The sequence below is a fragment of the Prinia subflava genome, chromosome 6, assembly GCF_021018805.1.
Source record: "Prinia subflava isolate CZ2003 ecotype Zambia chromosome 6, Cam_Psub_1.2, whole genome shotgun sequence".
Lineage (NCBI taxonomy): Eukaryota > Metazoa > Chordata > Aves > Passeriformes > Cisticolidae > Prinia > Prinia subflava.
The window spans coordinates 12,849,889-12,874,313 of record NC_086252.1 but is presented as its reverse complement, the minus strand read 5'-3'; the positions used below and the strand labels follow the sequence as shown (position 1 = coordinate 12,874,313).

Genomic DNA, 24,425 nt, shown 5'->3' with positions numbered 1-24,425 from the left:
CATCAGACATATTTACACTAAAATCATCCTTACATGCACAAAAACATAAATACTAGATTTGTAATCAGTGATGAAGAAACAGTTGAATGGAGAATGAGGTCATAGCCTATTTAATAAATCCTGTTTGCTTTTTTAATCTGATCCTGAATCAGATGCTGTTTATCTAGAACAGGCAAAAATCCACAGACAACTGAATAGGTAAAAAAGACTAAAATATGAGAAAGCATCAAATACTCCAGATTTCATTGGCTGTGAATTCCTCTTTTACATTTCAGCCAAGCAGTTTCCTGTTTGGATGCAAAATTGACCCATGGTCTCTGGCTGTGAAATGCACAATATTGGGAACTTGATGCTGATGTCATTTATTGGCCCAAACTTTTAAACCACTGGAAAATCACAAGCTAGCCCTGCCTTGAGGGACACACATCAGTAGTCCTTCAATTCTTCAAGATTCCAAGAAGTCTACCTCTTCATTCTGAAATGAAATATGGCTGACAATGATTTTCCAGAAGGGGAATTGCTCCAAACCTTTTAGACAAATTGGACCAAAATTTATTATAAGAGCTAGCAAAAAAAAAACCAACAAAAACCCAAATCCAATATTTACCTGGTTTACCACTTCTAGTATAAAGAAGTTTTGGCCCCAAATTCTGCTCATGAAGAAAGATGTTTATTTTGAGTAAACAGACAAATGTAGAACATTGCCTAGAACATTTAAGTGCCTCCTCAGATAGGCTTCAGCTGTTGCATTCTACTGAACAGCAGAATGAACCTACCAGCAGGAATCCAGGGCTTTTCCTCAGTCCTGCTCTCATACCTTCATTCCCAGGAGAACACACGCTGAATCCTTCTGTTTCCAAAATCCAGGACTTTATGCACCATCCCCTAATGGTGGAATTGTAGTGTCCTCAGGAACTGACTAAACTCACTGAAGATGAAGACAGGGAAAGGCAGAATTTTCAGGACTGTTTTCCAGGATGCACTGGAAGAATGGGGGTGTGAATTAAATAAAGATTTCTATCCTGATGATTTTTTTCCAAAAGGGTTTAAAAAGCACTTATTTTATTTGTGGTAAATGCCCACTACCCTCAAGGTAAGTGCTCGGGCAAATCTCCAGACTGTGAGAACACAAAAACCCCTTGCTACTAAAAATAAATCCATAAATAAATAAATATTAGTCCATAGCTTGAAGTGACAATTTTTTATTTTAGGCAAAAACAAACAAAAAAAAAGGCCAAAAACATTCCGCTATTGCAGTTTGTAAAATTTTCACTGTTTTCAGTAGAAACAGTTCACAAATCAGAACGCAATATTCAAATAACATTGTGCAAAATTGTACTGGCATAACTACACATAGCAAAAAGACTAGTGTAAATCAAGAATTCCATTGAAATTAGTTGAGCTGCTCCAGTTTTACAACAGTGTACATCACCTCAGAATAGGCCTTTTTTTGCAGAACATCCCTGGAATTCCTCTTGCTTACAAAAATCGCTTTACGTGCAACAAGTAACCTATCAGTACGACATAAGCAAGAACATCTCCACAAGTTATCACAGTGTAACAGAGGAAAACATGTCAGCCAATTTCATACAAAGGCAAATCTAATGGCAGTTTTGAACATTCCTTGACTGCTACCCTCAAAAATTGCACATTTCAATATACAAAATAATTTAGCATGAAGCCAGGCTATGTTCTTAACTATTGGTACATTGACAATTAGGACGGATGATGTGTTCAGAAGAGGGTTGTTTTCTTTTTTTAACTTAGTAGATTTTCCATAGAGAGTTGTTTCAAAAGTTTGTGTAATAAATGTTAATTTGCAGTCTTACCAGGCCAAGTCCTCTTCTGCTATTCAGATAGACCTGTCAACACTACAGAAGTCTCTCTAGTCAAATACAAATCCCATTGAAGACCATTAAACAAAGACCATACCTTAAGTATTTACTGATGACATGCAATGAAACCAAGCAAGCAGTAACAGGACTCCATTTACATTTGGAATATTCAGAAAGAGACTGTTGTGGTTCAGCTGGGGTACAGGACTGGAATTTCACAGAACACTTGGGAATAGTTAACATTCCCTTCCCACTTGACCTGCAAAGTAACAGTTTCCAAACAATGCATCCAAGTCATTCTTTGTATAAACGGAGCGCTGACAGCAGAACTGATTTTCAGAGTTGCTGGATGCTCACAAGCTCACATCAAGAAAATACACAGGTTCATCTTGTAGTGATTGTATAGCCATATTCAGTAAAACAATTCTATAAGAACTTTTTGATCACAGTAAAACCAGTTGTTCCCCAGTGCTTTTCACCTTCCTAGGTTATGAAGGGCTTACCTTCTATTGCCTTTCCTAACAGCAAACATTTTTGGTGTAACATATATCAACCTGGCTCGGGTCTAAGTCATTTGATGAAGGGCACACACCTGAAAGATGGAATTATATGGAAAAAGCACAGTCCTGATGTTCTCAAGTGCTTGGGTGCTTTTATTTCCTTTCTGCAGGTCATATTAATCTCCTGAGGACAAGTAAGAACACACAAGCTTTGCTTTGGAGATGCATGTAAGTGTGCATCAGTTCTGGATGAGAACACTCTGCAGGTCTGTACATAGGCAAAAAAATAATAAAAGGTTCTCAGAAATACTAGCTCTGCCTCCAACCTCACAGGTAAAAGCAGCAGACCTATCCAGACTGTATGTGTGCATGCACACTATAAATCAAAGGGAAATCAAGATATCCAAGAAGTCACCCTGCAGGAAGAATCTCTGTAACTGCAAATCTCTGGTGACTTCCTACACATCCTCCTTTGCCTTCTCAGCTTGATGGAGAAGCTGTCAAGTACTCAAGCAAGGAAACATTTAGCAAGGAAATATGGACATCACTGGCACTGAGTTTCTGTGAAGACATCAGTCTGCATTTTAGAGATGGCAGGGAGAGAGAACACATAATACCTCAGCAAGGAATTACTGTGGCACTGAATTCTCTTAACAAGCAACAAGAAGTTTGGCCTGAGGCAGAGGAAAGGTTAATGGATATGACTTTGTTTCCTTCTTCTCAAAAAGCTCAGCCTCAGTGTTTTTCAACAGTCTCAGACTCTGAATTCCAGGAAATCGTATTTTAGAACAAATCAAAAAATAGCCCTGAGACTAAACATACTTTATAAGAGCTGCTATTGCTTTACATAAGTCAAACACAGCAATCATTTACTTCCACAGTAAGCAATATTTAATTTTCACTCCCTTTTTTCCTCACTTGGGATATGTACCTGAAACCAAGAATTTCTTTCCAAGATACATGTACTTAAGCATTATCTGTTACTTTTCCAAGTCCTTAAATTCTACAGGATTATGGCACCAAGCAAGGAAAGAATAGCTGATACAGGTCAAACTTTACCAAAGGAGCTCTCTTCCCATGTGCCTCGAGTTTTTGAAAAAACAATTCTAATAGTCACAACTGTCACCATGGACCTCATTACAACAAACTCCTTCCTTGTGATTTAAATACAATTTACAACCGGAGTAACATTATTTAGTCTATCTCAAAATCAACAGCCAACGTTATTGAACACAATCACCAGCCTTTAAGTGTGGCTAGAAGAGTAGAACACCAACAAAACAAGAATATCAAATGTGTCAAGTTGTGCATAAAAATAGACCTTTACTTTTTCTTGAGCTACAAAGTAGGCAATCAAGGAACTGACTAGGTCTATGCATAGTTAGGATTTTAAGTAAGCCAAAAGAATTTTAACTTTTTCAGTAAAACTGTGCTTGTGTAATGCACAGGTCAGCTCCCCCAAAAATGGACATCCCACTCTATACAGAAAACAATTTTTAAAAAGCTCCATGCACTCTCAAATTGATACAAATACTTTAGCTAACAGCTATGCTATGGCACAAGACAGCACATAAAAATTTAAGGCTAATTTTTGTCTGCACACATCAAAACTTGTCTCAGAACAAGAGCTGTCATTTTCTTAACTCTGAGTCTTTAGTGTGGATTTATAATAAACTTGAGCTGCCACAGCAATAGTAGAGTTGTCCTGAATATAAAAAAGACTGAATGTTGTCCTGAATGCAGTTTTTTTATAAAAAGCAAAAACTTGACACATTTACATTTGGTTTTTATCAGAGCAGCTCACTAATTTGTACAGTACATTGTCCAATAACATACAAGGTAAGCTACCAGAGATACTCAAGTACTACAACAACAGGTGCAAAACAAAGTCCTACAGTAAGAAAGCCCATCGCTGTTTGGGAGAGTCACACTGTGATGAAAACAAACATCAGAATGCATTTTGGTGAAGACAGTTAAGTGTCAAGGCTGTAATAAAGGCTATTTGTTAACTTTAGCCCTTCTTCATGGTTCTTAACCATGCAGTTAAGATCTCCTAATAAAGCACTAGGCAGTTTGGCAACAATGAAGTTCTTTACATGCTACTGTTACAGAAATAGAGAACAGACTTAAAAGCACTTCCTTCACCTGAATATGATCTGGATTCAGTCACACCAGGTTTAAACAAACCGATGGAAAGCAGTACATTTTAGACTTCAAATTGCACTGTAGTGTTTCAGAAGAAACAAATTAATATCCACAAAGCCTAGAAAATAACTATTAACTAGCAAAATTACACAAGTCTGATGCACAAAGCTGCTTATTTTTAAAACTGTTCCTCAACAACTCCAGGTGACATAATGTCAGTGCAAATCAAAACAGTTACTTCAAAACAATCCTGTCCATTTTCATGGGAAGATAGATAGTAAACCAAATTATGCTTGTTTCCTAATTTAACAGGTGAACTACTTCCATATGTTCTGGTACAATTTTAACTTACTGATTTTTATGCATAACATTTGAAAAATACTATAAATAGAGAACTTGCACATTCTAGTATGATTTAGGCTTAATTGCTGAATAAAGTACACGGCAATCATAGTTACTAATACAGGAGTTTAAGGAACAGCAAATAGGCATCAAAATTATGATTATATCTGCACACATATGCAGGGTTTTTTTCCTCTCAAAATGTTTGCAAGCAAAGTCATCATATTAAGCACTGAACAAGACTGTTAGATTTGCAGTTTCATCTTTAAATAGTTGCCATTATGAGGAGACCTGAGAATACAACTGATCCATGGAGGTTGTGTAGATGGAAGTTGTGTATGTGCAAGCCAGTGAGACCTGCTTGTGTGTAACAGACCAATATTCAGACCCAGACACTGCCCACAAGGACACCTACTTTGAAATTACTGAATCAAACTCTGTTGAAGAGGTACAAGATCAACTTGTTTTGTAAGTGACTATGACACTGGTCTTCAGGTCATTGCAGTTTTCTGCATACCTATAATTGTATTAACTCAAACCCAAGTAATGCACTCCAGGAACACATGAGAAACCTCAGTGAAGTTCCTGAACAATTTCTGTTTGCAGTTGCATTTCTCCCTTATTTTTGCCTTTTATTGTAATTTCAAAGCAACCATTAACTGCCACATTATCAGGACAAACCAAGTATCAAAAAAATTCTCTGTTTTACATGCCAGCCTAAGCTGCTAGTCAACAAGAGAGAACATATCTGCTGCTGTAAACTTGTGCATAACAGATATCATGCCTGACAAACCATCACCTTCAACAGACACACGAACACCACTATGACAAAAGGGAGGAAACCATGCACAGGTATTTCAGTATTATGTGGCCAGGGTCTATAATACAGTGATGAGTCATGTCAGAGCAAATTTGTACCAACAGTGATTAACGATTCAGGCTGACTCTTAAGGATCTAAGCAAGCCTGTAAGAGACAAGTATTTTCTGGAAAAAATAATACTGAGTAAGAGGATAGTATCTTTTTTCCCTACATCTGCACAAAAACTCTATGGACAAATAGAACAATACCAGGGCAAGTGCTTTAAAATGCAATTTTCCAGCCAATAAACCAACACTAGTAGGAATTCTGTGAAGGATTTTAAGAATGTGAGTACCAGAAGCCCAAATTATTGATATTAAAAAAGGTACACTAAATGCTAACACTGTTTTTGCATACTTTTCTGTTTTAAAAGTTTCAAACATATTAACTTGCTTTTTTTAGGTCTGAGGCTGTTCAGCAAGGTCACATAATTTGAGACTGCTGTAATAGATCAGCAATCCTTTGGTCCCATCAGCTGTAAGCCAGCCAAATAAAAAAGAACCTTCCCCAACAAAGGAAAAAAAAAAAAAGGTAGGGGGATCATCACCAGGAAACACCATCTGCTACAAACCAGAAAAGGCAAAATTTTGTTACAAAATACACATTTTCATACAAAAGATGTCTTGCAAAACCATCTGATTGCCCCTCCCTCTGAAGATTACAATGGTAGATGGGATCAGCTGGCTGGTCTTGAGATTTGTTTTAATGGGGAAAGAAAAGTCAGAGGACACACACCATCACAACAACTGGTCCTTTAAATGGCAAAGGAATATGACAGTCTGTTTTCACCAGTGTTTAAAAAAAGCAGGAGAGAAACAGAACCAGAGTCTTCAAAAGCAGAAAATACAACAGCATATCAGCTGATGCATCCTCCGGAACTTCTCAATGAGCTACCAAACTGTCAATTATACAAAGAGTTTGATTATGGCAGTGCCATAAATTGTTAAAACAATGCATGTGTGTGATCAGAAAGGTCCAGTCAACTGGTTCCATTTTTTTCCCAGTAGTTGCCCAGAAAAATGTCAAGACAATCTAAATTATTCTTCAGCTTCTTCAATACATCCCGACTGCTGGAGCAGAGAGGTCTGTGGCATTACTGTACTTGTTCCACGAGAGATCCTGTCTTGCTCTGTGCTTGTAGTCAAGGCGGCCATGGAAATGGGCTGTAACAAACCAGGCGTCATGCTGGAGGAGACAGTCAGGCTGTGTGTAGTGCCCTTAAGTGTGAGATCCTGGGTGGGAAGAAGTGGCTTGAGGATGCTGACAAGACAGAAAGCGGAGCCACTTTTCGGAATGAAATTCACTTTGTTCTTGTCAGGGCAATAGAAGGCTGGAATTTCATGCAATGGCTTTGGCCTAGAAATAAAATACACACGATAATTCAATGGAACAATCGAGTTCTGCCAATAGCAGGGATATACTGCTGAACACATCACCAGAAACAAGTTGAGGTTTCAATTTGAAGTATTTCAGCTACTCAATAATGCCATAATGACACTCAGAGCACATAGCAACTGACAAGATGGTTTAAACTGCTTGTTTACGCATGCTGCAACACAACAGCATGTTCTTAGGGCAGGCTGTTTCCAAACCTAAGGAACCCAACCAACTTCATGCTCAATCCCAAACCCTACTGATGAATTAGCACATTCATTATATGAGAAAGTATTTTCAACAGTGTTCTTTAGAAACTTCCACAGCCCAATCAGTTCTGCCCCACATACAGACACTATTTATACAGCAAGCCACGTGAAAGAGAGCTGGCATAGCAATGATCCTAATATTGCATATCTCAAAGGGGTTCAGGATCAGGGAATCCCCTTTGCTATACTTTTTGCCTTCTTTGCATGTTCACACGGGAGTACCCTGACTCTGCAGAAGATGACCCTGATCTTACTACAAAACTCAGTGCAGAGAGTAAAGTGTAGTTTTCATGATCAAGTACCTATAACCTGGGAAAGAAGTGTGGAACACATATTTAGATCCTGACTTGCAGTTTTGCCATCTCAGCATAGAACTCAGCCCAAGACATGTTTTAATACAAACAGAGCTGGAATGGAAATCATGGATAGCTTAGGAATGCCTTCTGTGTTCACTTCTGCATTCTAACGCTGCAATGTAAATCTACTTACAGTAGCCAAAGCCTACTTCAAGATGGAACTGTAGACATCTGCTTTAAAGTCTCTTTACTGCTTGAAAATAGCCATCAGAAATTTTTACTCACTTTTTCTTGTTGCCAGCATTGTCCTTTAGCCTATAACCTCTCCCTCCCCTCCTTGCATTCGTATAAGAGCCATGTTCACTTCTGTCTGTGTTTTACTAAGCCAAGCAAGACAATCTTCCAGCATATTCTTGTAGAGATATTTTATTCTGAAAAGTCATTCTGTTCATGACATAGGGTACTTTTCCATGCTAGCTGATTCCCCCAGAAAATCCAACCCCACTTGAAAATTTTCTTCCCGAAAGAAAATCCTGTATAGGATTTTCAAATAGAAATTATATTAAATGAAGGTTGAGCTTTAAATAGGTTCACTCATGTATTCCACAGACACATGGAATTCAAGTAAAGACATGAAAAGATGTTTATGAGACTTCAGTGTCTGAGGACTGCCATAGCAAGGCAGAAACTACTGTAGAAGCCTGTTTCACTCTACAGCAGAACAGTCCTACAGTTACTCAGAAAGGACTTTTGAAACAAAATGCAAATACAAGTCAAACTGCAACAGAGTATGTTCCTGTAGCAAGTGAATACTATCTGTTGGCAATATGGTTTACACATGCTAAAATAGAGACAGGTAACTTCAGTTACTGTAACCCTTCCTACATTGCTACAGGACAGATTGTAGCGACCTCTCAAAATCCATTTGCACAGGTCAGCCAAGCTAATTTTTAAAAAATATTTATACTAGATGGTATTCTTGAGATAATACAGGCATAAGAGGGTTGTAATCAATCTACACTCCTTGTGTGACAAGATGCAATTTTTAACTGTAGGTTAAGATTCTTGCATCCAAGAGACATGAGGGTTACAAAACCCCCCCTGAAATAATAAAACACAACCTCCCAGAATATTCCCAAATGACAAAAGTTGGCTTTTTCAGAATAATCAAGGCATCAAATACTCAGGGTCAAGTTCACTTCTCTGTCACTAGAAGTTTTACGACTACATTGATTTAGCTGCAAAGAATACGGTCGTCAGAGTCTAGATTAGTGGATGTGCCTGTCAAGCTGTGACATACATTAGCTGATGCACCTGTACTACAGCCTGTTATTACCTCTCTACCTACTTGATTATTTGAGTTCTTCTCCCACTATCTGCCAGGTAAGGCACTCCTCTCAAATTATGCTGATGTTTAAAAAACACCACTCAGTATTTTAACACTTAATTCCAGCAGTAAAGTACATACAGATATGCCAGTATAAAGTCACACCAAAAAACACAGCTCAGACTGTTAGCATGGCTTTAGCAACTGGTCTAATAGCTTCTCTCTGACACAAAATCAATAAAGCAATAATTAATCTGATAGTTAGATGTTATTTCTTATGTAGCAAAAAATGAACTTACAAGTTTTCCTCAAAGACTTTCACCTTTTCACAGCCCTCAGGAGGTTCACGCTTGAACATGTAGCTGTTGTTGGGTTTTGGCGAGGTAGCGTATTTTGGCAAGGGAGAATTATTCCCATTTTCTGCAGGAACAGAGTTTCTCATTACTGAAATGTGACACACTATAAAAAGCCACAAGAGCTACCTTTAACTGTCCCCTGAATTTAAAGTCACTTCATTACTAGTGTTACAAAATTCAAAAACATTTCCACTTGCCTTCAAAGCCTTCATTTGCAAATAAGTTTTCTTATCTCAATTCCTTTCCCTCTTTCTATTTCTCCTTACAACATTTCCAGACTTCTCTGCAATCTCTGATCATTCCTGGACATTTTCAATTTGTAACTGCAAACCTAAATCTATGGTTCTGTGCTGTCACCACCTACCCAAAAGAAATGGGCAGAAGCCATATTCTTAGAAAAACAGAACAGGTTTATGTTGAAATATAAACTTCTCCTAGGACGTCTCAAAAGATTTCAGATAAAAAAAGAATAATTAAACAAACCCTATACATTTAAACTTCTATGAGTGTGTGTATGAAATGCTGTAAGGCTGCAGATTTTGGCCAAGATCATGAAAAACACCCTACACAAGCAACAGGACTACTGTGCTGTTTCACCTGTTACTGTACATTCTTGCTTCTTCAACCTGCTTAAGATACTCAAAGAATCTATTATCTAAAAGAAAAGCTTTTTGGGAAGTACATTCCTCAGTCACATCTATCCAGCTTTAATTAATATATGCAAACACAGTATTTAGAGCAATTTGAAAAAAAACAAATCACATAAAAAAACCCCAAATTCTACCATTTCTCCATGGATGCAGGGAACAAACCCTCTCTTTTACCTATGTAGTTATGTGCATTGCATAATTTCAGCATTGTTGAACTTTAAAGTGACTTGGTACCTTTATCTCTGGAATCACCAAGGACATCATCTGCAGGACATGGACTTTCCTCACTGCCTTCATTACAGATGGTAAGGAATGAGGTTGGGGATACTGACTGGGAGCGGCTGCTGTTGTTACTGCCCTTGTCTGCTCCGCCGGGCGTTTGGGTGTCAATGCTGCGAGTGCTGCTGCTGCGCTGCACCAGCGGAGGTGGAGCACGGTGCCCGTCTGGAATATCTTGAGGCTGTTAAAAATTAAAGGTATCAGACAGCTGCTCTTGTCTGGGTAGCAATTTCTTGACATCCAGTAATGGTGAAGGTCTTTTTGGATTTTATAAAACCATTTGAGGTAGAAAATTTTATTCACTACATGCAACTCCAAAAGAAACTAAAATGTCAGGTTCAGAAACTAAGGATAACAGCTTTTAAGATTTCACATCATCACAGAATTGCTGAGGCTGGAAGGAACCTCTTAAGATTATCAAGTTTAACATCTCTGCTCAAGCAGACTCAGGAAGAATAGTGTGTCCAGGACTCTGTCCAGTCAAGTTTTTAATATCTCCACAGACAATGTTTCCACAGCTTCTCTGGGCAACTTGCTGCAGGTTTTGCATACCCTCACTCACTAAAAAAAAAAAAAAAAAAAACAAAACCCAAACCTAACATTTTTAAATTTATGTCCACTGCTTCTTGCCCCATCACTGGGCACTACTGATAAGAGACCAGCTCCCTCCATTTCTGCACATGAGATATTTATGCACATTGATAAGATCCACAGAGCTGTCTCTCCTCAAGGCTGAACACTTCCATCTCTCTCAGCTTCTCTTCATATCAAAGACATTCTGGTTCCTTAATCATCTTCAGTCTGTATTTCTGATACTTTATAACTCAATTCATCTCTAAATACCATTAAAATTAATAATAAAAATGGGCAAATTATGATTCATCTAGGATGGGGATAGTTCAGCATGGGCACAAAGAGTTACTACAAAAACTCTCAAAACAGACATTTTGCTTTTCCCTGTTCCATTGACAGTTCTTATTTAATGGAAATCAGTTCAGATTCAAGCTTTAACTTTCATTTCTTTTGCTTTCCAAGAGACTTTTAAACTAACCTTAAAGAAAATAATTAATACAAATATAAATTTAAAAATTCCAGACAAATTTAATTCAAAAATGGTGCAAATTAAAGTTTATGACTTGATCTCAAAGCAAAACCCAAATAATTATATAGAGCAATTGGCAGCAGATACGTACAACAAGCTGTTCCTCTTTGTCTCCTGTCTCCTTGATTATTATCTCAATCTCTTGATTCAATCCCTCTACACTGTTTCGGAATCGTGACCCCGTTGATTTGGTAATGGGTATCACAGGAACGAGAACACTCTTTGGGATGGGAGCCTAAAGAACAGACAGACAGTAAGAAAACAATGTAGATTTATTTACAAAACAAAGTTACTATTTCTACCCAAAAGTGACCCTTGAAACAGAATACATCTACACTTCACTATCAAGGATTTACATGAAACCATAGTGAGTGTGTTCAAATGGATGCTTGAACTGAAGACAAACATCCTGAATTTTGTTTCAAATCCAATTTCTAGCAGGAAAAGCTACATAAACTAGTCTCAAAATCTCCCCTGATATGTGGTCTGCCTCTAGCTTAACACAGCTTTACAAGTGAAAATGAAACAGTAAACATTTAAATGTAAGTAATTTTGAAGCCTTTAAAATACATTCCCCTAAAGTGAGCTATACCAAATGTCACAGAACTCATTGTTGAATTGTAACCACATTAAAATTAAATTTTAATGGAAATCTGTGGCCACCTGCAATAACATGACACACACAGAAGGAAAATTATTCTACAAATGCAAGACCACACTATGTTAAAAATTAAGACCAATGTATTAACAGTATTAAGACAAAATAAAAGGCTGACAAAACAACTTAGGGAGATTTCCACAGAAAGAATAAAATCCCAAACCCAAAATGTTAATACTTAGTTGCTTCAGAATGAAGATTAACAGTTTAAAAATCCAGTGATTCAAAATATGCACAAAACCTTCATTCTCAGAAAACACATTAGTGAAATTTCCCCAAGCTCCCTTTGGCACACCACAGCTTCTTGAGATTTCCCAGTCCCTCCATTAGCATCTGCCCTCCTGTTAAAAGGTCTCCCTACAGAATATTAGAAGATTCTGCACTCATTAGGCAGGGTTATACTACAGGTAATGTCATACTTCCTGCAAACATTTGGTTCAACTCAAAGAACAGCACAACACACTTAATTCCCATGTAAAGTTCTTGGACTCTATGGCCTAGGGTAGCACGATTGAGAGCAACACTTCTACTGACTGAAGGACCAGCATTATCTGGTCTTCAAAGTGCATTTTTGTGAGGGGGTTTTATTTTAATTTTTCCTTTAAGTAACAAGACTACATAGAAAGACACCAAAGCATTTTAATTTCCTGTGTACATTGTCAAAAACCACAAAGCTTGTCTGGCAGAAAATCTACCTCAGAAAAATTAATCTAAACAAGATATTTCAAGCACAGATCATAACAGAGACAATCACATATCTCTACAGCAGGAAAACTCATGAATTATATTGGTTCTGGTTTCCTGAAACATTAGGTTAGTTTTTTATAAAAAAAACCCCAAAAAACAACTCAAAAAAGACTTGCACAAGAACTACAAAAATTTCTGTTCAGGAAATGCTTGTCACTCTGTTTCTGTCAACAAAAACTAAACATTCTCATAGTGGCCAAACTTGTGAAGAGATCCTAAAGTCTTGCCTGAAGAAGGAAAAAAAACACTGGAGAAGAACACAAAGTCTGAGAAAGCAACCCTGCTAATTCTGTTCCATGCAAGGCCTTGGCTCAACAATCCAATAAACTAATACAGGTTGATATTCAGTCACAATATAGGTATATCAGCACAAGTTCAGGCACTAAAAGCTGTTTATGCACCCAGTTATTCAGCCTACACATTCTTAGGACAAATTGTTAAACAGTAGAATTCAAGTACGCTTTAAGACTTCAGCAGCCATTAGCAAAATGTGGGAATTCTTCACCTTTAAATGTGATTGCCTACCACAAAAATTCTTAGGTTCATTCTACTATTTGAAGAGCTATTTGTAGATTCAGTAGAGTTCAATATAGTGAAATACAGCATGTTTCACTTCCAAGACAAATAATATCCTGTACATGACTGAGGATGATTTCTTAGCCCAGGGTGCCAGAGGGTGGAAAAGGAAGGAGGTATCTTGACATGGGTAGAACAATCAGCCTCAGAAGAAGAAACTTTTTATTTGAAATACTGCCTTCACAGAGGTCTGCATGGACATGCAGGAATAGGCTACCAACCTTTGACTACTCATCTGAATACCTGGGAATGCTCATCACTAGGCAGGATGCCAACCACAGGATAATAATTACTGTGCTCACACAGTAACACATTGGCACAGAGTTTTCAGTTCCAAAGCTTACAGGTACAGCCTAAACTCACAAGGTAGGATAAAGGGATGATGACAAATCTAAAACTGTTCACAGGCATTTCAGAGAAAATGCTCTAAGCTCCTTCAAGCCAGGAACGTGAAAAAAAATTCTGAATATTCTAATTACTAAATTCTGGTTTCCACCCAGTCCTTCCCACAAATCCTGAAGGAACATAGCTGCTGCCAGAAAGTCTAGTTTAGCAGTTCTCAAAAAAAGAAAATCCAGGAACTTTGCCCTTGATGACTACAGTTACAGATTTTCACTCTGAGTTAAAAAACAGCTGTTAAATGCCACTAATCTAAAGTCCTCACTTACTGTTTGAATCCTTCTTAAACTTCTTCCCTTTGAAAGTAGCTTGACACAGCTGGCACAAAATTCACCAAGAAAAACAATGTTTTGTTTTGTAACAGTCCTGGAAAAGCTGCTTTGCTTGAATTTATATTTTATGGTTTGTTTCACAAGCCCAAAAACTAATTATTTATTGCACAATATTTTATTCACAAACTATAATATTTGGCAGAATGTAAAGACATCCATACCAGAAGCAAAATAATAAAATAACTATGATTTTAAACAGTTATATACATAATTTGGGGAGGTGTTTTTCAGAATAGGAACATCATTGTTCATTTTTGAAATTAAGACTCACTAAGATCATCTGTACTAAAGTGCCAATATCTTAGCATTCAGAAACCCACAGGTTGTTGAATGCCAGGCAAACCTGTTCAAATGTGTGTAATTCTCCAGTGTACTAAAGGGCCTACATCAGAAGTTCCTCAGTATACTTTTTGGTTGAAAATGTCCACAAGTTCTGTTCTACAAATTCAGATAGAACACCTTAATCAAATACATTGATCTGCCTTTTGTTTTGTTTTTTTTTAACCAACAGTTTGACACATTTTGTGTGTTGATTTTCATGAACTTTCTCAAAACTCCCTAGAAAGATATTGGGTCATTTATTTGTCTTTCTTCGTTCATGATTTTGGACTGCTCTGACTCGAGCACACAGTAAAATCAGCAGCACAGTACACTGCACCCACACTTCAGTAACTCTAAAATTGCTATGTCAAAAAAATGTAATTCTAAAAAAAATTCCTAAATATTCCCAGTAGCAGAGAATTCAAATTACCCACAAACTGAACTCAAGAGGCATGTAAATCTTGAAGAGTTGTGACTCCTAATTAAATGTCCTACAGTAGGGATAAGAAGTTAGTGTCTGAGACAAAAAGGTGCCAATAACTTTTATACAAAGTAGGAGTTAAGAAGAACAGAGCAGAAGAAATTCAAACTACTCTATTTTGTTATTTTCATTCTTGAAGTAGAACACATTCACTCAGACATCTGACTTTGAAAGAAAGAAAGAAAGAACCTGGCCTAAATTATTTCCAGAAGGATGGAATGACAGAAATGAAATTTTTCATTAACTGTTGTCAGATTATATGTATTGGAACAACTAATGGCATTTCAGGAGTAAATGGAATATGGTTAGATTTTCAGAGAAGCTTCACATCTGAAGTACTTTCTCAATTCACAGCACTGACAGCTTCCTAGTTTCTTTCAACTACATTGCCTTGCCAAGGCTATTGTGAGGGATTTGTTCTTTTTGTAACTGTTAAAGAAGTTGTGTGTATCAAATGTACATTCAGATGAGATATCAGTAGGGAGAGAAAAAAAAGGTTTCCTTCTGAAAAAATGACCAAACTTTTCTATTGGTTTTCTTGAAGGTACTCAACAAAAACACATTTGAAAAAGGATCTGTGTTTCTAAAAGGCGACTATTTTTTTACACCTGTTATCAATTCAGCTAAAAATACTACACCTCTGTCAACTTGACCTCATTAGAAGCCTTGAAATAAAACTGAAACTGCACACAGAACATGTGGTGGCCTAACCATCACAATTTTTGTAGAAAGGATTATTACTTTAAGCCTCAAGGCATGTTAAATGACAGAGAAAAAAAAGATAAAATCTTAAAAAGGATGAATGAAGTTATGAATTGTGTAAACACTACAATAAATAATTCCATGGAGCACCCTTTTGTCAGGTGAACTCTCTAAATATCATCATAGTATTAGACGAGTTCGGCAAGACAACAAAATGTGCTCAGAAGAACTACCTTCTATTTGTTTTACCAGCAGTTTGCTCCACGCCATATTCCACATACAAAGTCATAATTGTTACAGCAACATGGAATGAAGAAGATGATCTATAGTTTTAGATTAAATTTATCTGTCATCCTTTTGTGGAACATGCAGAATGCACTTTAAGAACCATGCTTTAAGGATATATTTAACTATCTGAAATTATTTGAAAATGGGAGTTCAAAGCCAGCTCACCCAAGAGACAAAAAGTTCTGGGGCTCATCACTCAAGTAGGCAAAAGAAAGAGCTCTATTTCATAGAATTCACTTCTAGGTACACATATAGCAGTCTGTGGTATTTCTAAGTTCCTTCTAAGACAAATCACAACCTTGAAAGGATGTAAAAACAGTATTAGCTACACAACACGGCCACAAAGCACACAGCCTTACCTGACTGTGGTTAATGGCTGCATGGTTGCCATGAAAAGGAGACTGTCTTTCCTTGTCCCGATGATGCCTGCTGCTGTGTTTGCTTCTCTGCAGCTGCTGACGCAATTTTGCAATCTAAGGAAGGAAAAATTCCCGTCAGATTTCAAGGTGTATTCAGGTACACAGGTAATTTCATCCATTTATTCCACCTTTTAGTTAAAATTATTTACTACCATAACACTCAATTATTGCCAGCACTAGATTATACTCAAGTTCTTGCAAACCTAGTGTGATAGCTTCCAGTTCAGCTGATGTTCAGAAGACACCTCTGGAGGTTTAGTGGAAAAACTTGAAATACATAAAGTTTGAAAGTAGTGAGGTCATGGCTGTTATTTTCCTCTTTGATGAAAAAGTGTCACCTGCATTTAACACTTTCTTTCCCACACATTCAGATTAAAAATATTAATTGACCTGCACTGTTATACTAAATCAATATCAAATGAACAGCCATTTTATATTTTTTACCAAGCCCATCATCTGTATAATTAAACAAAGCAGTAAAATACTCCTGCCTTCCTGAAGCATCATGGTATCAGTGCATACCAAAAAAACATTTAATCCAAAGTTATCTGAAGGAACAGCGTTTCTGACCTCCTTGAGTTGTTCATTGCTGCCCCACGATGATGAACGTTTGTGTGAGCTTCTCTTCTTTTCTAAATATTCTTCAGCCCAGGCACTTTCTGTCTGTAGGAAGAAGATTACAGGATTAATTAAAAAAGGTAATTGCTACTTTCTGGCAGAATATTTTGAGACAAATTAGAAAAGAGAACATTTAAGATATGCTAGATTCCTAACTGAAAGTGAACAGTAACCAACTAGAAACCTTTCTCACTTGTGAAGTACAAAAAAGCAGAGTGAAAAATATATAAATAAATATATAAATTATATAAATAAAAACCCCCAAACCCACAACTTTCAGACCTAGTGTAATATAGGGATGTGCTAGTTTCCCTTCCAAATGACTGAGCAGAAGGCAGTACTCAGCCAGATGTACCACAGGCTGCTACAGAGCTCTGAAGAACCAGTGTGAGGGTGCTGAGCTGGGGGGAGATGGTATATTGCATTTCCTGCACAGATGCTGACCTTGTTATTTCTGAAGCATTAGCAAGGGTGGCTTGGAGTAAGTGCTGTGAAAGCCTGCACCAACACAGCTTCAAAATCACATTCTTGCTCTCAAGAATGAGAAAAAGGAAAGTAAGACATATCAGCACCACTAGGGCTATTGCAAAGCAGGGAATAAATTTATTAATGCCTCAAAGGGTTCCAGGTTCAGAGTTGTCACAGGCCAGGCAGAAAGCAACATAGATAATACTAAGCTGGTTTCACTAAACCAACAGAGCCATTCATGTTTAGTCAAAAATCTCACAAACGTATTGTGGTGAAGGAGTTCTGAGAAATGCAAAGTATCATTAAGACACACTGTATTTCAGTTACGAAAATGCACAGGCATGAGTGTGATAATACTGAATGCTTTATGGGCACTTTGTATTTCTACATAGCCATCTCCAGCAATGTCTTCAAAAGCAGTGAACTGTAAAGGTTCTAAGCAGACAGATAGTAGCATCTATCAGGAATCTCTGAGCAGTCCCAGGAAATAGACCTAATGAAGCAAGGGGAAGGATTTCTGGAAGCATTTTACACAACTGAAAGAGACAGCAAATTCCTTTAAATTCACTCTTGCCACCATGCAGTTCTTAGCACACAGTGGTGATCCAGGTAACCTCATTTTTTGGATATCTCGCTTCTCCTATAGAGAAGAACCTTGCCTCAAAAATCTTCACATCTACAGTGTGCCGTGGTTGTTCTAGTTCTAACAGCTCGCAGAAGCCACATGCTGACCTTTCTTACCCCAGCTGCACTTGTATCACAGAAACTCAAGTCTTGGGATATTAATTCCTATTTTACAGGAAATATGCAGCCTTAACTCCAAATATACAGGCTGCAACTCCACTAGTTTAAGTTATAGACATAAGTTTCATAAAAATGAAACCTTTGTTATCAGTACTTTTTAATCTTCATCATTCCAAATCAACAACTAACTAGGACAAATCTGAATAATAAAGTTAATAGGGTTGCTTTGAAATTCCTATTTCATAGCAAAATGCACTACAATCTGTTTTTCTAGAAAAGCACTCACTGATCTTTATCATAGAATAGAATAATTGATAACTCCCATTCCCAAGTACCAATCTTTGTCTAGTCAATTCTCAAATGTCAACCAGGAGTATCCTCCTGTCCTCTAACTGCTGAAACAGTAAGGTTTAACTACTAATTCTAGCTTCCCAGCTCAACACAACCATTACACTTGCCTACAGGAGAATAATTAACACTCTAATTAGTCTTTGTCCTTAATTTATATTCAAGACTTTGACTCAAGGTTCAAGAATTATTTAAAAAATTGATATCTGATTCATTTTAAAGCATTAAAGTTGCTTTAATGCTCATCTTGAAAACAAAGAGTTAAAAATTTCAGATTCAACTATAGGAAATCTGTACATCAAAACAGAAACACAATACTATTTTAGCAAGCCTCCTCCTATTTATTCCCCAAATTTTGTTTATAATACTTATTATCAAGAAATAGACTAAATAACCAATAGGCAAAGTGGAATTTATATTTCTGCAGGTTCTTAAAGTACTACTACTTGCTTATTGCTTGTTACCATGCACAACATCCTCTCCCCTTTCATTAGAATTACAAAGATATTAGTTTAAGGCTAAATTTATTACAGACATTAGAATGCTTCAGAAAAAAAAAGTCTTTAAAGGCAAAAACTTCCCAGTCAAAATGATTAATTTAAGCATTAAAAAAATACAACGTAATTGTCTCATTTTAACTTGTAAGACAAACATGTTTCATTCAAAGCAAAAAAGACAAGATTATTAACACCTGTTTTATAAACCAGCATGTGCAGGTATGAATTCTAGCCAGACCCTTGGATGCTCAATAACAGACCTATTCATCATCCAACAAATATTTTTCATGTACATAATTCAGTCTAGTTTTATAGACAGGTTTCATCAAAATACTCACGCTGGAGGAGTCTGATAGAGAGACAGTCTCTGCATGACCCGGGGTCTCTTACACAGCTCTCAGCTTTGACCCGTGGCCATCTACAGAAAGGCCTGCAAGCTGAAGTGTGCCACTAATTGCTGTCTCTTCCCAGTCTGCTTCCTGACTGACTCTACTCCATGTGCCAGAACTCCACACAATCAAGAGACCCTGCTTACTCAACTTGAAAACCTTTTATTACTTTGCAAATGCAATTCCTGTTTGCTAAAGGCTTGAAATCAAAACACATACATTTCACGTCAGACTTTGTAATCTGAAATTAGACACTGGAACCGGAGTATCTCACAAGTGAAACTTCATCCAAATATAACATTTCCAGAAAAGCTGAACAATACAAATGGGCAGCCTGTATTATCTTTGGAAACTAACCATTGTAAGTCACATTTTAAACTTGTCTCTAGCTCCAGTGGCTGCTCTCGGGCCCACTGGAAGATTAAAAGCAATAATATCTCAGTGTCATATCAACATCAGCTTTGGACATACAGATGCATATCTAAGAGCCCTAAATGTTCTACTGGTTTGATAAATTTTAAATTAGGAAGTGAAAACAGATAGTTTTATTTCTCTCAGAAACACACTACCATAAATCACCACTAAATGTACTCATTCTACAGAAATATCTAATGCCCTTTACAGTCTTCCCATTAACCTTTCCAATACATTTCCTCTACAAAAGCCCCACTACCACAGCAATTAGATGTGTCAAAATTGGAAGAAAAAGCCAAAAGCTAAACACAAGCCAAAAAGGACGATATCTGGCAAATACAGATTATAAAAGCCCAACTATGAGTCAGATTATATCAAAATTAACATGAATGAGATCAACTGAACATAGCAAATACTTTGGCAGTGGTACAGAAATATAATTATCTTGAAAAAAAATACTATCCTAAGAAATCAAATATGAAAATAAATTGTTAGGACACCCATACAGGTTTAGTTCTGCCCTTTAATGATTCCTTTTTGTAGCTAGGCACGAACAGCTTCCCCCTTATATATCACATACCTTCCTTCATCCTCCTCTTCTTACTTCAGTTGGCTTACTTTTTTCACCCTGTCTTCCAACCATTTTTCCAATTCATTTTCCTGCACAGCAAATTTGCTCCTCAGCTGTCCTTCTTATTCACCAGCTCCTAATTCCATCTTATCCACGTGAGCATATTTCCCCATAAAACACCTTCCTTTTCTACTGACCTGCTCTTTGAATTGTGATCCTTCCCACAAAAGGCTGTGGGTCTCAAAAAGGCCCCGCATTAACACTGCAGACCTCATCTGCTCAACACCCTACATATCCTTACACACTGAAAACTACGTGGACATATTTTTTCTACTGTTACCAAATCTAAAGAGGTTCAAACACAAGAATGCCCTACATGCTATGAGTTCCTCTTCCAACTGTATTCTGCTTATGTTCTTTGGAATTAGCAGAGACTTTTTGCTGGAACCATGTTCCAGGAATAGGGATTTAAAATCTGATACATTTGCCTCTTTCTTTCATTCTACTGGTTCGAGAAAGCCACTGCCAGACTGCACCCACAGAAGGGGAAATGAAACACTACTAGGATATTTTAAGGAATAATCCATCTTGAACCATGTCTGCATACAGAAGGGATACCATGTAACAACACTCCATTTAAAGGGCAATGCCACAAAAACAGTCAGGTACTGCCAGCTTCATTCAATTGTTTGTTGGTTCCATTTTTACAGGTGGCACAGGACTGAACCTTTAAAGCTTGTGAAATTTTGATTCAGTTGATGTTTATTGGCAAATCGTGTATTTTTTTAATACTTTCCAGTTGAGCTAGATTTCAACACCAGTCATGGTTCAACAAGGCAGTTCTTCAATGCATATAATTCTATACTTGGTGCATAAAACCCAAGTGAACATTACGGGGCCTTTACAAACAGAGGATGAAGAGCTGGAGACAGACATAGATACAAGGACACATCACTAAGTTCTCTGTATGAATCTAAAGTAAACAGTACTTAATTCCACTGCTATCTAGTGCACCCTGTAAGAACAATAATAATACAGATGTACAATGCACTACTGTTTTCCTGAGGCAAGAAGGAAGTGAAACACCTAAAAGATACTACTGTTCTCAGCCTTTACTTAAAGAATGCAAATAATTCACACATGCAATAGCAAAGATAGGATTCCTGCAGTTTGAAAGTGAATAGGAACTTGTGAGCAAGAAAGCTTAAGTGAATGTCTTCAAAGGAAAAACTTCTTACATTTAAATCCTGTCCTCACACTTAAATACTCCAAAGATAAAAATCTCTGTCCTACCTGTGTGGCTTTGTCTCTCATACAGGGAGCAGCTTGCCCGTGATTATCCCGAGGCCACTGCCCAGCGAGGTACGGAGCAGCGAGCGTATCCAGTGAAGATGTCCGGCGAACAATACTGGAAGGGCTGGAGGAAGGCGGTCTTGATTTGTCTGTTAGAGCAACATTTGATTACAAAGAAATCCAGAGAGAGAGCTTACCCATTTTAACAGTCTACAAGAAACAGTATCAAATTGGAACAAGATACTTTTAATATGGAAATTAAATTTGCTTTTCCAGGCTCTATTCTGTTTGAATAAGCTTGAAATCTGTTTTTACAGTTTCCTTAAAAACATCCTTACGTCACATATGTTGTATTAGTGCTTATGCACCACTATTTACTCCTTTAAAAGTATAACAGTCGTGTATCTTAAATGATAAAGGTGTAGAAGAAATAAAAATAGCTATGTTTACACATAAATAAAGGTTAATGAAGAAAAACTGGGTTGAACTTTTTCAGTTTAATGTTGAGCTTACAGTTCATCCCACAGTCCTTCACCTACTTTACTTCAGGGGACACTCTAAACCTGCATGTTTTAATCACCCAGCCCATGACACACGGCATAACCCTTGGATTCAGAAGTCAACTTTGATAAGGTAATGATTTACATTTTACAAGTGAATTGAGACATCTCCTCCCTTTATATGCTGCTTGGTAACTACATTCATATTTGCTTAGTGCTGTATCTTCTGCAACACCCCATTTGTATATACTGGCATCCTATTTAGGACCAATTTAGATACTAAAAGGAATCCTTGTTAATAAAGGTTAAATACAACAATCATTGGAACTAATATGAGAAGGAAGAATACCGTAAAAATAAAAATTTGTATCCCATCAATCAATGATGTCTTAAGTAAATTGGCAGTAAAATACTACACCACAAGCAATGAAGAATAAACACTGAAAAAGTTTCTTCAAAACAGTAACTGAGGTTGGTAAATTTAAGAGACTGATAAGCAGCAAAGACCCAGGGTTTGGATATACATATGTGCTCACACACTTTTGAGATGAAAAATGCAAATCCTGAGATCACAATGATCTAAACTTACTATCATCTCATCTACTCCAAACAAAAAGCATTTCAATTATACTTGAAATAATTGTGCATTAATCTTACCTATAATGAATAGAAAGTCCTAAAATACATGGCTACAACACAGCAAACATGATTCAGAAATCAGATGGAAGCTTTATAATAGGGCACTGGAAAAACTCAAGTCATGTGTCCTCTCTTGCTGTGCCTTAGGATGAATTTTGCACTAAAAGTATCAATAACATAGCAAATTGTATTATACATAAACTCATTTACAGGCAAAGGAAATTGTGCCTGATTCATGTCTGACTGCTAGTCAGAAAATAAAACCACTGACATCAAAAGTCCAAAATTCAACTTCTAAGCTGTTGCAATCTACTAAAAATACATATGATATATACTGATAAAATCTGTTAGGTATAGAGGTCAGTGGAGTGGACAGAACCTAAGGCTAGTGACATTCTACACTAAATAGCCTCATACAAATTTATTAGACATGTACACACTAAAAATGTGGGAAATATTTCAGTTCAACTATAAGGAAACAATTAGCACTATAATGAGCCACACTCACACAAAGCAGCCAGGAAACCTCATCTTCTTTATTATTTCTATAAGTACCAACAATGACACAACCTTACTACTAAGCTCAGCAGATTTGCTCTCAGGGTGTAACAGCAAATATGTTTTGGAGTTTGCACTTAAGACTCCTGTATCAAAGAAATTCTCTTAGTACTACTAACAGCACACAGCACACTGAAGGGTCTGTTTGTATCAGATGATTTCAAAACAATTCCCTTTGTGTGTACTATAGGACAATGTGGCATGCTAACACAGCATGTCATTCCTTAAAAATTATGCTGGCTTCCAAAATTAAATCAAACATGTTATTTGTCTTAGAATTAGCTCCCATATCCTCCCTGTTTTTCTTCTCAGTTATTATTCTTCCTCTTCAAGAAGCTTCTCTCTTCTTACCAAGGGGAAACAAAAAGGATGTTAAAAAAAATTAAAAATCAGGAAGTGTACGTAGTCAGCCACATCATCTGCAAAGCCACTGCAGCAGACAGCTTCCAAACTGGAGAAGCAGAATCTATTACTCTCTCCTCTCCGCTACAATCAAAACAAAACAACTGGAAAGACTATTTTGCTGAACAAACAGACAGAATGAGAACTGAAGAGCCTGTTTACTATTTAAGTTCAAGTGAAGCAGCTCATTTCAAGGCACAAAGCCTGTAAATACTCTCTTTTCCTCTGATTTAAAAACTCATTTAAGAAAATATGTTTTCAAATTACTTATATTTGGATGGGGGAATGATGTTTCAATATGTTTTTACTTTTCCACCTTCGCAACCTGTCTTTATACAAATTGGCAAAGTCTACTACACAATTCTTCCTGTTTCAAAACATTTCAATGGGAACATATACAATGTTTTCATTGCACTTTCCCCTACAATACTTGAAGCAAGTGTTCAGCTGCTATTTTTCCTTGATGTGACCTACATAACAAGAGATCTGCCTCCATAGAGATAACAGTTACAACAGCTGTGGCTGATGAAAAACAATGGAGCTGTTTCATCAAATAGACGCTTCTTAAATATTAGATCTCTTTTAATTGGCCTGATTATCTCTCTAAACCAGTATTTGTGATAAATATCAGCACCCCTATCCATCCACCACTAGTATAAATTTATTTAGAAAGTCTTTCTGGAATCTGGTTTCAAGCAATGCAAAGTAATAGAACAAACCAAAAGA

The 24,425-nt window shown here is 37.0% G+C and overlaps 1 protein-coding gene across 1 annotated transcript in view; it reads right to left on the bottom strand.

Annotated features, from left to right (window-relative positions):
- Window positions 1–1,186: 1,186 nt before the first annotated feature.
- The window catches only part of FAM117B (family with sequence similarity 117 member B), a 28,095-nt gene continuing 4,856 nt past the window's right edge, over window positions 1,187–24,425 (bottom strand). The window contains exons 2-8 of the mRNA XM_063400289.1: window positions 21,601–21,749; window positions 16,829–16,921; window positions 16,199–16,312; window positions 11,427–11,570; window positions 10,189–10,414; window positions 9,248–9,368; window positions 1,187–7,038 (exon numbers count right to left, since the gene is read on the bottom strand). Of these exons, the coding sequence (XP_063256359.1) occupies window positions 6,720–7,038; window positions 9,248–9,368; window positions 10,189–10,414; window positions 11,427–11,570; window positions 16,199–16,312; window positions 16,829–16,921; window positions 21,601–21,749 (1,166 nt within the window). The 3' untranslated portion in view covers window positions 1,187–6,719. The remainder of the gene's footprint in view (window positions 7,039–9,247; window positions 9,369–10,188; window positions 10,415–11,426; window positions 11,571–16,198; window positions 16,313–16,828; window positions 16,922–21,600; window positions 21,750–24,425) is intronic.